The sequence below is a fragment of the Pteropus medius genome, unplaced genomic scaffold, assembly GCF_902729225.1.
Source record: "Pteropus medius unplaced genomic scaffold, Ma_sr-lr_union100, whole genome shotgun sequence".
Lineage (NCBI taxonomy): Eukaryota > Metazoa > Chordata > Mammalia > Chiroptera > Pteropodidae > Pteropus > Pteropus medius.
Genome location: NW_024354500.1, coordinates 32,451,901 through 32,468,625, shown reverse-complemented (window position 1 = coordinate 32,468,625; position 16,725 = coordinate 32,451,901). Strand labels below are relative to the sequence as shown.

Genomic DNA, 16,725 nt, shown 5'->3' with positions numbered 1-16,725 from the left:
GAAAGGACTGGGCCCCTGAGGGAGCTAAAGGCCTCATTGGACAATTATAAGGGCAAGTCTGCTGCAGGATGAAACTCTAGTTGGATTGGCTCAGTCTCTGTCTGAGAGAGAATGAAGTTCTGTCAAAGTCTGATAACTTCCCTGAACACAACCCCCAAAACTCAAGAGATGATAAAAAGAACCCAGCTCCTTTCATCCTTTTTTCTTAATTTTAACACCCCTAAATATTTATAAGTATTTTTTTTAACTCTCTAGAATTTTTGTTTGTTCAGTATCTAATTTTTGTTTGTTCAGAGAGAAAAGAGTCCATCATACATAGAAAATCAGAAATGGAAGGCAGGGAGAGATTCTTTGAAATAATATGTGAACAAGATATATTTTAAAAATTATTTATTTGAATAAAGGATTGTTACTGGGTTACCAATATTATGGTCTGAATACATTTAGGGTTGGTCTATAGTGGTATTTTATCTAATCAGCTCATCTCCAGACATGAACGAATAAAGAGTTATTTGCTTCAAGCATTTACCCAATTCTCCCATTTTTTTGAGATGGAAAAAGAAGACTGGCTTAACTATGGTTTGGGTGATTCTGTTCAGACTGTGAGATTTCATGCCACATGCCTTGCGAGTTACTTTGAATGTTTCTGGCTACTGTTCAGGCCCAAAGAGTCAATTGTGATGTCAGGGATCTCAGACTTTGCTGGAGGTAGAATGAATAGGTTGATTATGGTTATCCCTAGACAGAGGGATACGCTTAATCTTATCTCCTGGAAAAGTCAGTCTTTTGGTACATGGAGGATAAATAAGAAGATAGTAAAGATTGAGAGAAGGGCAAAAAAAGAGCAGAAATAACAGAGCTGGTAGATGACCCTTTTGAAGGGTAAAGTAGGATGAGGAGTCATGGTTGACCTCTAGATTTCTGGTCTAGTGCAGGGATGTGCTGCATTATATTAGAGAAAGCATGAGGACGAGTAGGCTTTAAGGCCATATTAATTCATAGTGGCTGTGGGACAACCTAGTAGAAGTTCTCAGTAGGTAGCTAAATATATGGTATAGAGCTCAGGAAAGAAATCTAGGCTGAAATTCAAGGTGGTAAATGAAGTCACCAGAGTGAAAAGGAGAATATGTAGATAAAACCTCAGCTAAGACTACTATCATTTTATAATACTCAAAAACCTTAATTTCTAAAATGTTTTTGTACAAAATGATTAGAGCTCTTCAAAGACCTACTATATGTACTAAAGATTGCAAACAGAATTACTTCATAGACCAGGAAGCTACAAAAATGAGACAAAAAAAAACGGGTTATAGCAGAGAATAAACTAGAGAAGGCATAGTCTGCTTAAGCCATTCAAGTTATTTTGTTGTTGTTGCTACTTTTTTAAACACTGTTAGTACCCAAACAAAGTACATCGACAATGAGGATTTATCCTGCAGGCAACTATTTTGTACCTCCAGAGTAAATTTCTATAGGCCAGATTGCCCATTAATGCCTTTCTTAAATACAGACAGCCTGGATTAATATCTTTTGAAGTATACTAACTCTGTCTCCCTCAGAATCCAACATAGTGTCACAGAGAAGGCTGCCTAAATCCTTTCAGGGTAGCTTGAAGGTTTAAGATGTCCACAAGATAAATAAAAAAATGGACAAAGAGGTTGAGAAAGTTTCTGTTAACTCATGGCAGGGTGAAATACTTCCCACTGATGCCCTGCTGATGATGACTTTCAGCCAGTACCTTCTATGGGGCTAATACAAGGGCATCGTTATTTAAAATTTTACAAAAGAAAAGTGTATCTCCTTACTCTGTTCTAATTCAAACATAGAACAGCCCCTTAATCTTTCAGAGATTAGAAAGTCCTGGTTTACAGTAGAGAAAATCTAAGAGCAAATTCTTTTTGGAAATTCTCCTCACCTCCGTTGTCTTTGCTTTACTCCCTTGAAAATGTAAAGACTTCTGGAAACAGAGCCAGGGACAGAGTCAGGATGTTTAAATTATCCTTCAGTGTGAACACTGATGGGCCCTGTGCAAATGTATGGATTAGGTGGAACTGCCATTAGCTTCTTTACCCAACTTAACACCAGTTGACCCTCTACTCTGGTCTCCATTAGAGACTCTAGCACAGCTTAGAGAAGCTGCACTTGATATAATCTCTTCCTCACCTCCTTGTGCAGGCTCTATGAATTATCTTCTCCAAAAAGCAGTTCCTTGATAAATAAGTTAGCTGATAATTTACTTGGCCACTTAGTTATCTCTGGTCTCCCAATAGAGTTCATTTTTTTTTTTTTTAATTCCAGTTGTAAACTTAACCTAGTTACTAACAGAAATAACTACTGAAAAATAACTTTGATTCATGAACAAGTTCCTTCCAAAAATTTACTGTTTTTGAATCTTTGTCTTTAACTAAAATTTCAACAAACCCATGAGAATATTAATTTTCATGTATCAATACTCATGAAATGCAGACTTGATATGTTTGCTTTACTGTGGGCTTTCAATAATGATAAGATTTAAACTATGAAATAAAATCGACTTGTAAAAAACCAGGAAGTTGTCTTGTGATTGGAAGACAAGTTCTGACAAATCTCCTATCATTCAAATGTTCCTATAAGATAAATGTTTTGCTGCAACACTGCAGGAATAACTGTAGCAGACCAGACCTTTGCATGATCCCTTAATAAGAAAAGCCCAAAGCACTAGATGTGATCATCCTAGAGAAAGCTTAATAACAACTCCTACTGGTATAAATCAGTATTGAGTCATTATTAAGAATGGTGAAATCAGGAAGGTAATTGGCTTAAGTTAAAAAACAAATACAAAATTAACAAATATTTGGGAACCTATCATTTGACTAGCCCTGGCCTAGGATCCATGATACATACAAAAGATATATCAGACACTGTTTCAATCTACAAGCAATTATACGATCGTCTTCCATTCTAAAGTTGAAAAAAGAGAATTCAGAGTTCCTATTCTCCCTTCTTAGCCTCCTAACAGATCAAGCCTCGTCTCCTTTACTCATTTTCCAGAAATATTTTGAACATTCTGACTTTCAGCCCAAATGCCCACTAGGCTGCTTGATCACAGCTGTTCGTGAATAGCTTCTGCATGTACTGAATGAAGGCAGAATGCCTCGGTGACACCACAGGAGGCCTTCTTCTCCTGAGAAAGCCCCAAGCTGCCACCGTCCTTGCCCAACTGACTCTGGTCCTGCAATTGTTGCCTCTCCTGTGGGAGGTCTCGACAGAGCAGCAGCAGCTGATCTTGGCCTGCCAGCTGATATCTGAGCAACTGTTCTTGGGCTTCCTTCCAGTCCCCAGTCTCCTGCACATAAGTCTGCTGAACAGAAGGGCTTAGGGCGCAGGTGTGCCTGTGGGAGGTGACACCGGTAATAGTGGGAGCAGGCACAGCAGCCCCTTCTCGGCTGCCACCCTCTTCTTGGACAGCACGGCGGCTAACCTTCCTTCTGGACACTCCGTTTAGTGACTGGTGGGGGAGCTCGTTCAGCTTGCCCAGCATGACCTTCATCCTCATATCTATGGAGAAAAAAAGGAGGGGAAGAAATAGGTTTAGCTCTCAATCATTTGATTATATATGGTGCCTATTTAGTGTCCCTGAAAGATATTGCCAAATAATTAAAGATTGAGTCTTATCCGTTTATCGATTTCCAAATTTTTAAAATTTTTTCTAAAAAAACCCACTGTATCCTATGCCCAATTTATAATTAATATTATCTAATAAAAGTTTGATTATAGAGCTTCCCAGAGAAACATTTTTATGATGTTGATAAGTCAACAAAGATTTTTTATTGTAAGCCTAACAGCATAAATATGAAAACTAGGCCATAGTTAGGCCTTACCAAGTAGGTTAACAAACACTCATATCGAGAAATGTGAGCTCTAAAAACCAGTTTTATTGAATTCTTTGGCTTTTATGCCAAATTTACAATTTGAATATCTTTGATTTTAAAAAAACATGAAAATAAACATATGTAGAGGTAACACAAATATATAGATAAGCATGCATTCATATGAGTGTTTACATATGTGGTTGTGTAACAGCTGAAGAAATACTGGACTGGAGATACAAAATTAAGGTTCAAGTTTCCCTTCCCCTACTGTTTGGCCCTGTGACTTTCATTTTGTCACTTAACCTCTCTGAGCTTCAGTTGTATAATTTCGTATCACTCTTAGGTGCTACTTAACAATTTACTAAAATGCATTTCATTTTAACAACCTTAATTATTGTTCTCTCCCCTTGACATTTATTTTCCTAATTCGACAGAATTAATATTCAACTCAGAAGCCTACAACATTGGTATTGACAGAGGTAATAGATGATTTGGGCATTTTTGTCCTAATCCATCCCAATTCTTTGAAGGATGTATTACATAAGCAATAATACCACTAGCTTTTAAAAATGCGATCATGCTACATGTAAATGAACTAATTAACCTATCATGTTACTTGAGCAATAAATGATGATGAACTAGAACTATATAGTCTTACTGATACAATTGCAGCAAATCTACCAAAACTGTTGTTTATGGTATTTAATATATGAAAGATGGTCTCTAAAAGCTACATGTCACAGCAGCTAAGAATACATGCTTGGAATCAAACAAATGTAGTTTGATGTGCTGCTTGATTCTTAGCTTGATGAATAAATGTGTGAATTGTAGTTAGGCTCTGTGTGCTTCAATTTCCTCATCTGTAAAACAGTGACAATGATAGTATTCACCTCATAAGACTGTTTGAAGGTTAAATAAGACGAATCATGCAAAGCACTGCCCAGAGCCTGCAATACAGTAAGGACTGGATAAATAATAACCATCATAATTCAAATCACTAATGCTCAGATAGAACTCAATACTGCCAGGCAGTCATTTAATCCTCTTAGCCACCTGAGATATTGTGATTTATGATAAGAAATCCTTTTCTGGCACAGAATTTTTGAAAACCTTAGAATTCCCTAAGTGATAAAAGCAATAAAGATATCTTTTTGTTATGTTAATGAGGTGACTTTGGACTTCACCTAAGGATGGGAGCTGGTTGCCAGGAGAAACGAATCATGTGATTAAAGAAAGGGAACTGCCAGTCCCACCCTTTGACCTTTGGGGAAGAGAGAGGACCTAGGGGTTAATTCAATCAATTACCAATTGCCAATGATTTAATCAATCATGTCTATGTAATGAAACTTCTATTAAAACCCGACAAGACAAAGTCCAGAGAGCGTCCTGACTGGTGAACACGTAGAGGTCCTGGGAGACAGGCATGCCTGGAGAGGGCATAGAAGGTCTAAGCCCCTTCCCCACACCTTGCCTTATGCATCTTTTCCACCCATTTGTTCTGGAGTTTATATCCTTTTGTAATAAACTGGTAACCTAGTAAGTAAAATGTTTCTGAGTTCTGTAAACTGCTCAAGAAAATTTATCGACCTAAGGAGGGGGTCATGAGAACCTTTGATTTATAGCCAATTGGTCAGAAATACAGCTAACAACCTGGACTTGAAATTAGTATCTAGAGTCCACGGAGGGGTCTTTGGAAAATTCAATCTGTAGCTGGTTGGTCAGAAGCATAGGTAGTATAATCTGGGCTTACAACTGGCATCGGAAGTTGGTGTGAGGAGTGAGGGGCAGTCTTGTAGGACTGAGCCCCCAACCTGTGTAATCTGATGCTATCTCTGGGTGGATAGTGTCAGAATTTAGTTGAATCGTGGGACACCCAACTGGTGTCTGGAGAATTACTTGGAACTATGTAAGAACCCCTCTCACCCCATATTGGAATTAAGTCTCAGAACTATTTTATCACCCCATGAAGCTAGTCCTATTACTGTCCTCACTTTACAGATCGGTCTCTGGGTCACAAAGTTCTTAAGTGTAGTAGATAAGGGATGCAAACTTAGCTAGCCTGTCTTGGACACCATGCACTTAAAATATCTTCTAAATATGATTCCGTAAGCATCTTTTTTGACTAAATATGATTATACAAGTATCTTTTCTTTCTACAGTTTACAATGATAAAATGTACCATGAATTAATGACCCTATATCTCACAAAGATAGAAACATTACACAAATTTACATTAAAATTAACAAATAAGAACTATCAATAAGAAAGACCCTAGATGTCTAATTTTAGGGTGTCTTTTTTCCTGTTTGCTTATGTTTTTCATGTACAGTCTATTCTCACCAATTTTCTTAAATGTCATCTCTTAGTTTGATTTGCATTTATTTTACAAATACCTTCATTGTCTGAAGGTTTGAAACATTTCCATTTTCAGAAATTTCAAAAGTGCCTCAGATTTAGTATCTCAAAAGAATGAACTTGTCGAATTTTTCACAAATCCTACTCTTCTCTTTCTTTGCCTTATTTCATTCATGTAATCTCTTTTCAGGTACTCAAACTGGATTGTAGGAGGACTCATTCTGAGCCTCTAGAGATTCTTTGCTGGAGTACCTGTCCATTACTCATTTATTAGTTCATCTATTCATTAATTCACTATTTAGTGAGTACCTACTAAGTGATAAGGCTGGGAATATAGCAATGAACAAAAAACAGTCCTAATATTATGGAGTTTATGTTCCCATAGTACAGACAAATGTAAACAAGAAAGTACACGGAGCCTGTACTAGGCCCGGGGATAATAGGGCTCCTAGAAGCATGTCCCCTATTCTCCAGGACTCCAAGAAATAGACCTCTAAGCTGATTAAGGTTAAAACCTTATGCTAAGTGGTTAGAACCTTATGCTAAGAACAAAGTACTGGGAAAGACAGAAAGGGCATACTTAACTTTGCTTGAGAAGCTACGAAGGTTTCACAAAGGAGATGATTTTTGAGTTTTAAAGGACAGTATGGTGAGAAGGCACCCCAGTATAGAAAATAGCATATGTAAAGATAGGGCAGCAAGAAAGAAAAAGGCATGTTGGGGTCCCTGGACAGAGCTCCACATTGAGAACCTAATGTGTGTATTTCAGTGTGGATATGTATGCAGGGTGGGGGTTGGCAAAAAAAATAATGTAATAATACTAGATAGAGGCCAAAAATAAATCAAGGGGTTTGAAAACCTTACTAAGGATTTTAGAATATATCTCACAGAAGATGCGGAGTCCCTGAAAGTTTTGAAGTAAGGCAGTGACATATTATTTCTCTCTCGGAAAAATAGCCTTCCTATAATGAAGAGAATGAACCGTGAGGACGCTAGAGAGATTAGCTAGAAAGCTATTGTAGTGTGAACAAGACATGATAAAGAACAACAGACCAGAGTTAAATATATTTAAGAGCTGAATAGAAAGATTCTAGAGGTGGTAAAACATGGGTAGAGAAGAGAAGAAAGCTACTATTTATTGAACATCTAGGTACAGGTCATAGACTTTAGTGCTATCCCCATTGATAGATGAGAGATTAGAAGACTGAAGAGATCTTGTAGTCTAGAGAAACACTATATTTCCACTGCTTCAGAAAAAAAACAAAACTTTCTTTAGTGCACATAAAGATAAATCAATTGAAAATAAAAATATTCCCCTTAGGCTATAATATTGTTACCTATACAACATCCTGGTGGTTGTAGGTGCTAATGAATATTTGTCGAATAGTATGATAAATTAGCATGAGGACTTGAATATATTTTACCTTTTCCCCCAATAGATTATAGCCTTCTTGAAAACTTGGACTTTCTCTTAACTCTGCTTGTATCTTCTATAGCAACTATCTCCCTGTTAATTAAATACTGATATCACATACTTTCTTTTTCTGTTAAGAGCAGCGTTTAAAGAATTAGGGAGTTTTTTCAGACCAGGTATCTGAAAAGGCATTTCACAGCAACAAAGGCCCTAATTTCACCTTCTGGCTAGTATTCTTCAAGTGTGAGTGTGTGCGGGGTGGTGATGGGGTTTCACTTGCACATGTGCCCAGGACAGTGGTTAAGAGTAAAGGTTTTATAATCAGACAAACTACTGAGACCGTTGTCTTTATTATTATTAGTAGTAGTAGTAGTGGTAGTAGTAAAATGGGATAACCTGCTTTGCTATCTCATAAGGTTGTCATGAGAGCAAATGAGCTAAAACATGTTTGGGTACCTTGTAAATTGTGAAGGTCGCTATAAAGCTCAGCTGGTGTGTTGTGATTTTGTTATTATTGTGATGATGATGAAGGTGATGATAATGATTACTGCAGGAAGAAACAAAGGACCACTCGTAGGAGTATTTCATGGAAATTTAATGTAAATATCAGCTTAAACATTACAAACATTGTTTTTAAAAAGTATACTCTTTTCTAACTTCGAAATTTTAAACTCTTTTTAGCTGATTTCCCAAATATATATCCTTTAAAGTATTTTATATCCACATAGTGCTTTAGTCTCTGGCTGCATGCTACTCTAAGCCCAAATGTTTTCTTTCCCCTGATTACCTCATTTTCCACCTGTAAGAATAATCGTAAAACATACTCATCTTGAAATATTTTTTCCATCCTATTTTTCAAAACTCTCTGCTTTCTTTTATTCATATCCCCAAATATCTCACTTCCTTTAGAAAAGATTTCTTTACTCATGACTTTCTCATTCTCGTAATACAGTGTGTGTTGAGAAATTTATCAATTTATTTGTTACAAACAATAAGGTATTATAGTTCAATTTAAAAAGCAGTTCTATTAAAGTATATGTTTTCTAACAAAATAAAGGAAATTTGAGATTATTCTATGTTAATGGCATCTTTATTCATTTATATTCTGGTGTGTGTTTTTTGAAGAGATAAAGGCTAATAATAATTTAAAGTAACACACAGTGATTTTAGCAATTATCACATGTTGGATCCCAAGTTATATGTATAATTTAATCCTTAAAACAACCTTCTGAAGTAAATGTTTTTATTATCTCTCTTTTGGAAGGAAGGACATTGGAGTGCAGAGAGATTAAGTAATTTCCCAAGACCAGGTACAAAGGAGTGGCAGATCTCGTTTTATAAACTTGAAGATTTTTGGCTCCAGAGCATATACTCTAAGCACTACGTAACATTGTGTAAAGTTAAAGACAGCAGTGGGGAGTTAAGAAGACTGTTTGGTTGGGTTCATGCATGTGAATGTTATCTTTTATTTACCTTATAGTGAAAAAAAGGTTGAGAACTATTCTGAACCCCTGAGTGGCAACACCAGCATTAACATTTGCCATCTTTGCTTTTCTCACAGTTCATCACCAAATTCATTAATCACTGTTTTATATAGAAGGTAAATGCTAATTTTTTAACTTGTGTATTATGCCCTTCAGTTTACTGAGATATGTCTTAGATTGTGTTAGAAGACAGTAATCATGTCTCCATCACACTATACGACACATTATTGGGGCAAAGTACACTAATTTCCTATTCAATTTAATTTAACAATGAAGGGGAACTGAAGTGAGAAAGAGAGAAGGTAATAGTAACAATCTAAATATATATAATACACTTTTGATATAGAGCAGTAAAATGAGATAAAGTATCATGTTGTTTATGTTGTTTCTATGAGGTATCAGTTAATATTCTGCTAAACCCACATTACTCATATGTTCTCTCTCCTTTTCCAGTCCTTTGCCTAGCATATATCTGCCATGTCCATCTAACTATGGGATAATTCTCTTGCTTAGAGCTATATAAACTTTTGGATTATCCTAGTTTCCCTGTGGGATCTCAACACCTTCCAGAACTGTTCCTTTGACAGCTCATACTACATTGATTTATGCCTCAATACTTATCGAATAGTTTTTCACTTGACTTGTACAACTGCTTCTATTATTGGTTATCTTTTTTGTATGAGAGTATTGTCTTCCTTTTTGGATGTTGAGTTCCTTCAGGGAAGGAACTTTTTATGCCATCAAAATTGTCTCCCTATTATGCCCAGTTCTATGCCAAGTACTGAGCTCGGTGTCCTCTCCATAATTACTGTACCCAGTAGGAGGAAAAGACATAGTTTACTGAGATCAGCAAATAACCAAAGAACAAGAATAATAAATTGTCATGTAGAAGCAAACTTAAAAAAGAAAAGAAAAAAGCTTTGAATTTTTATTCCTTGGTAAAACCAATACCACTTTCTATAAGGGAAATTCAAACACTGCAAGTCACCTATTTTCAAATCACTGAAGATATATATTGTCATCCTGTTTTTGAGAGACCATCACTGGGAATCTGTTCCCCCTTGCTCTTCAAGTCTGCATCTATTCATAAAGGACTAACACAAGTGTTAGCTTTCCTTCGCAGGCCCCAAAACATTTAAAAATCTCCTATAAATTATTTACATGGCAGCCCCAATCAGCAACATACCTGACAGACTCCCTAGCCGAAATGAAAGTGCTCTGTGTATAGGTGCCCAGGGAGGCTGGCTGCCTCCCACTGTGAGGTTATAGACAGAACTAAGTCAGCACACATTATATGTCAGCGCCGACATCAGAAAGAATCAGATCCTTTGATCTCGGACCTCCATAGGAAGCTTAGATCTCAGACAAATTAGATAAAAAATGAATTTATAGTAGATATGTATCCTAAGGCATTCAGCTGAATGTTTCGGTTTTAGGGAAAGAAGAATATTGAGAATCAGAACATATGAATTGGCATGCCCCCTTTCCACCTCTGCCTTGTTGTTGAGTTCACATTAAAATGGAAAGATGGGATTTCAAATTGCCCCTCTATGCCTCTTGGAGTTCTATTGATAGTTTTGATCAAGTTTTAGGAAGAATGGCACGCAATATGGGAACATGTATCCCTTCTCTATGAAAAGAAGGGCTCAGATGTTTTCGATCCTTCCAGGTTCAACCACAGTCAGCTGCAGCATTGTCAGCTATCCTTACCCCTTTTGTCTTCCAAAACTTTCCTGGGCATCAAATACATGCCATGCTTGTAATTTGTGTGGGTTCTCGTCACTGGCTTCTTTTGCAATGGGAACACTAACAATGATCTCCCCTCGCTCCTCACCTCTCTTCCACTGTTCATCTTTTTCCTCGTCCAGTCTCCGTGAGCTACATTCGGTGTTGGATGATGTGGATTCAGTATGGAAGGCCTGTACCTTGGAACCCAAATAGAATTCAAGCAGAGAGATGGAGGGCTGACCAACATAAAGAATGTACTCCACCTTGGTTTCTTATTTGCCAATAAGGGCAACACCCCTGCCCACATATAGAAGGAGCTATATGCAATGGTTAATAAATAATGTTAAATTATTAATTAGTTTATTAATTGATAAATATTAATTAATAAATAGTATACTGTTACTTATGCCTTTTCTAGATTATTTGTTCAAGTGAAAAATTATCGTTTATTTTTAATAAGCAATACTTGACAAATCAGGAAGGTACGAAAATTTTAAAAAGACGAAGGAAAAATGCATTTAATTTTACATTATATCACCAGTGATCTCCTTTTTATTGTTTTTTGTAATACTCAAGCAATGGAAGTGTTTTGGTAAATCTAATTTAACTCATTAATCCTTCTAGAGTTTACTTTGAAGCTTACTCTAAAGTATTCTTTGAAGTGTAAATCTAGACTGATAAATGTTCTAAATAGTCAAATTTACTAGCTCTATTTATAGACTAACGCTCCTATTGTCCTTTCTTTTCATCTCTTTTACTATATATTACATTGATTTATCTATTATCTATATCTATATCTAATTGAGGTTATTTTCATTAACATGCCCACATTTTCTTGTGTAGGTATCACACTGCCTTATGAATAGTAATAACATAAATATGATCGCTCTGGTTGAGTTACCCTTTACCACTTCCATAAAATAAATTTCTTATAAAAAAATAGCTTTGTATCATATTTTGATACATATTTTGATCCATATTTTCTGAAAAATTTTAGAATTATCATATGCTATTGTACACAGTTTAAAATAACTGGAACTGTGTTAAACCTTAGTTAATTTAGGAATAACTGAGGTGTTTGTAATATTAGTCAGTCTAATTAGAAACATGCTGTAATTTCCTATGTATTCAAGTCTTCTCTTTAAACTATTCAATAAAATAGTTTATTTTTATGTAATTCTAATATATCTCTAGTTAATTTTTTTCCAAGACAGCATATTCTTTGGTCACTATTATATATTTCATTGTTTCCTAACTGTATACCATTGACTTATACAATATTATTTTTGCATAGATTGACATATATTTGAGTAAGTCACTCAAGTTATTTATAAATTATAGGAGTTAACGGTTTAATAATTTGAGTTATTGTTAAATAACTATATCATCATCAAACTATCATATATTTTCTCCAACACCATCCTCTTAGTTTTGTTTTACATCTGACTGTTTTTTAACATTCCAAAATACAGTTAATAATATTATGGTAAGATTGAGTTATATGTGTTGTCCTCATTAGAGTAGGCATTCTTCTAACATTCCATTGTTAAATGTGATATTGGATCTTGGTTGCAAATAACTCTAGAACTTATTTAGTAGGCAGGCTTTTTTTCCTGATTATTTCACAGAAGTTTTCCTAAGGAATTGTTAAATTTTATTCATGTTTTTAAATTAAGAGATGTTCATATTCTTATTATATAACATTGACATGCTATTTGTTAATATTTCAGAATATAGTTTTACTTTCCTGGAAATGTGGGACAATTTCTAGCCCTAAGCTGTTTTTTCCCTCCAATTCCAGACATCTTAAGGCCATCTTTCCCCTCTCCTATCCCTGTCATCTTCATAGATTTGTACCTACAAAGGTACACTGATTGTCCTTTTTATTTTACATTCACATTAGTTGACAGGACTCTAAAGTGGTACAGATAAATCCCTGTAGTTGATGGCCATAGCCACGCATGCATCATATCTTGCCATTTTTACATATCAGTTTCCCATTTCCAACACTGGGTACACAAATGTCACCAAAAGTCTAGCCAGATAAAATCGTTGAAGCATATTTGGTAGTACCAAAACTATGGCATAGCAACTGTCTAGGAAAAGCCGGCGGTGTAGAAACACCGCCAGAAAGCTTGGCGGTCATTAAAATCATCCATTAAGGAGGAACCCAAAATGTCTAATAATTCTCCGTTGTGTATAACCTGAATAAATATTTCATCTCTTTTTTAGAAAAAAATAAGAATGTACATTTGAACTTTGTTTACTTTTCCAGCAATTTGAAAAAAACTACTGGAACAGGCCTACCAGAAAGAACGCCGCCTTGAGAAGAAGAGAGCCCGGCTTTGTTTCGATCTTCATCACTCACTCCAGAATAGTTAAAGCAGTCTAATATTGTAACGCTCTACAGTAAAAGTACTGCTGGGATTAGAAAAGATAGAGCATTTGTACAAAAGGATCTGGTGAACGCCAATATTTATATTATATATAAATATATATAACACAAATATTTATATTATATATAAAAGGCGTTGAGTGAACAAGAAGGAAGTGTTATAAAAGTTGGGAGAAGGGGACTATTCTTTTTAAATACGAGAATTTGGAAAAGAGAAAAAATAATTATTCTGAGATTGGAAGGAATGGTATGGTTTAGAAATGTGGATACATAGGGTGTTATGGTAATAGGCCACTGATAACTATTGTTAAGTGAATGATGAAGACGTGAATTCTGCAACTGGGAGGTCTATTGTTGTATATGGGACATACTGTCTTAGGGGAAAAAGAGATAGGGAGTGGAGGAGTGGACTTCTGTAAGGTGTATATTAACAGACTGAAGAAGACATATCTGTGAAACGGAGTGGAGGAAGATGAAAATCAAAGACATTGCAGAGGCAGAATTGATGAACCTTGGCTAGCAAAGGCATAGGGTGGTAAAGGGAGAACTAAGAGTTAAAGATAACTCTGAGATGTCTAGCCTGGGAGATCTGGGGGGCTATTAACCAAATCAGGGGACAAGACAACATTTGAGAACAAATGATATCAAACTGAGCTTCGACAAAACAAAACTGGGCTCCCTTCCTGGCATTTCTGTAAACCTGAGTTTGTGCAAACTGGACAACCAAGCCCTGGGCAAATGGGATTTGAAACAGTGTGATATGATTTAAGAGCTAGAGGGACTAAACATGTAACTCAGGATAATAATATTCTTTCTTCCCTATTTAGCATTTTCTCTCATCTTTAAATTATTCAAATACACATCGTTTGTTGTGATTGTGTTACACTTAATTGTTTATTGCTTGGAATTATTCTTTCATTTTCCTTAAAATACTATTCTTGTGTCTCGACCAAATTGGAAACTTAGAAAGAACAGGGGACCAGGTATCACCTCCTTGTAACTATACAGAGAGGACCTTATAAGGTACTAAATAAATATCAAGAAGAAAGAAATCCTTATATAATATTTACTGGTGGATAGAATCTAATTGCATCCGCTCATTCCAGCAGTCTCTCATCTAAATGTTACAATGACAAGCAATAGCTTTTGTCAGGGTTTCTCAACCTTAGTATTATTGACATCTTGAGCCAAGTAATCTTTATTGTTTGAGTGGTTCTGTGCATTGTAAGATGTTTACAGTATCTCTGCTCTCACTAGATGCCAGTAATGTGATACATGTATGCACCCACACACACGCTCTTCAGAGTTCACTGAACTAGTTAGATGCAGAACAACATTGGACTGCTGTTTTTTGATTAAGCATGCACTCAGAACCATTAGAATTCACGTTCATTTCAAGCAGAAAATATTATAATTGGCTATTACTTAGAAAATATTCTTCTCTTTAGAGCATATGTTTCAAAATGTTTCAGATCCATGGAAATTATATGAATATTTTCCATACATCATATCCATCCTTAGCAAACCCATTTTTTGTCCTGTCTGCTATCTTTCTATTTCCTATGTCCTTAGAAGGACATGGGCAAAGCACTGGTCTGAGGCAAATACCTATCTTTTCTCTGCTTGGCACCAGTTCTCATGGTGATTTAGCTATATAACAAGCACAATCATTTGGCTTAAAGCACAATGTAAGCAAATAATACATTTTGCTAAAAGAACAACTAAATAACAAAGAGCTTAACAAAGCTGACTCATTTCTTGAGGGTTCTATATTCAATCTAATTTGCATAGTTGGTATTTGGCAGCTACACTCTCTTCTTTCCCAAATTCAATAATGTTGCCAAACTGGCAGCTTCGCAATAGCTAAGGGAAAGATTATATGCCTATATTCTGGTTTTCCCTTTCTCTGTGTAACAAATTCAAATGTTAAACCAATAATCTTCTACTAAGTGAGAAAATATAAATATCAACTTGAATAATTGGTTAATAGATAGTGATCAGTTAGATCAGCTAGATTCCTATGCTGGGGTATAATTTCTTTGAGATGACATAACAAAGACTGAGAGAAAGAGCTATAAACTAAATCAATTCAGAAATGAGCCGTGAGTTGAGGGAGGCCACAGTTCATCCACACTGGGTCTCTCTGGTGGGGATCATCCCCAGTGTCCAATCTTACCTTCTCCCACTATGGGGTCTTCTTTATCAGTCTCTACCTGTGATCCTTGGTGTTTGGATGAGACGTGGCTATGGTTCTTTTGATCATTAGTCTGGGATTCAGAAATATCTTCATTTTTTATTTCTAAATTAATAAGAAAAGAATTTAGTGTTTCTTGTTTTTTTTTTTTAGAATAAAATAACATTTATTATTTTAAATGAGCCCTAAGTATTGACGTTTCTTATATGCCCCCACAAAACGATTGTGAGATACATGCAATAGAAAGTATGTAACACACCTAGAGCTTAAGGAATAATTAAATAAAATCCCATATACTGACCATCAACTTTTAGGTATAAAACTGCACTGTCTAATATGGTAGCTACATTACGTGGCTATTGAACACATGAAATATGACTAGTTTGAATTTGGATGTGCTATAAATGTAGACTATACACTTAATTTTGAAAAAATATAAGATAACTAATACTTTTATATTTATTATATTTTGAAATGTTTTGATATATTAGGTTAAGTGGCTCCCAGAAAAATGAGATTATATGCCTCATATTTGTGGTTCATGTCATATTTTTATTGAACGGAACTGGTATAGAATGTTACTAATGCTTTTTTTAACCTTTTATTTTGAAGTAATTATAGATTCATAGGAAGTTGCAAAGAAATGTACAAAGAGAACCCATGCAACTCCCAGCTTTTTCCACTGTTAACAAGTTGTGGAATCGTAGTATATTGAAACTAGGAAATTGATATTGGTATAATCCACAGAGTTTACGTAGATGTGTGCTTTTGATTGAAGACTTTATATCTTCAGTCTACTGCTGACTGAAGAGATGCTTTATCTTCTATTTGTCTGTTTATTAAATATATATTTATGTTTCTCATGCTAGGCACTGTTCTCAGTAAACAATGGGAAAACATGATGAGTAAGAAAGACCTGTTCTCAGCCCTCACAGGACTTTTATTCTAGTTCGGATGGCAGGAGATAAACAAATAAATTTGTAATATAGTGTCAGATGATGCCATGTCGTGGCACATGATGATTGATCAAGGAGAAGCCCTGTGGTGATTGAGCTTTGAGCTGAACTAGCTGATTTTTTCAGGCAACATCATTTTTGCATTGAAAGAACTTGAGAGGAATGATTGAAAGACAAATTATGGTTATTTGTACTTAGATATTTGGCAGATATATATTTTAAGTGAATGAAATGAGCCTATAACTTCAAAGAAACAACTTGTAGTACTTGTTGGGAGGGATAAAGTTCAAGCACTCATGAGAAATTTAGAAATTTGGAAAATTTGTATCAACTACAATTTTCACAGAT

At 35.5% G+C, this 16,725-nt stretch overlaps 1 protein-coding gene across 1 annotated transcript in view; it reads right to left on the bottom strand.

The window, feature by feature from the left end:
* Positions 1–383: 383 nt before the first annotated feature.
* Positions 384–16,725, bottom strand: part of PKHD1 (PKHD1 ciliary IPT domain containing fibrocystin/polyductin) — a 411,516-nt gene continuing 395,174 nt past the window's right edge. Inside the window, exons 68-69 of the mRNA XM_039853082.1 lie at positions 15,404–15,526; positions 384–3,537 (exon numbers count right to left, since the gene is read on the bottom strand). Of these exons, the coding sequence (XP_039709016.1) occupies positions 3,083–3,537; positions 15,404–15,526 (578 nt within the window). The 3' untranslated portion in view covers positions 384–3,082. The remainder of the gene's footprint in view (positions 3,538–15,403; positions 15,527–16,725) is intronic.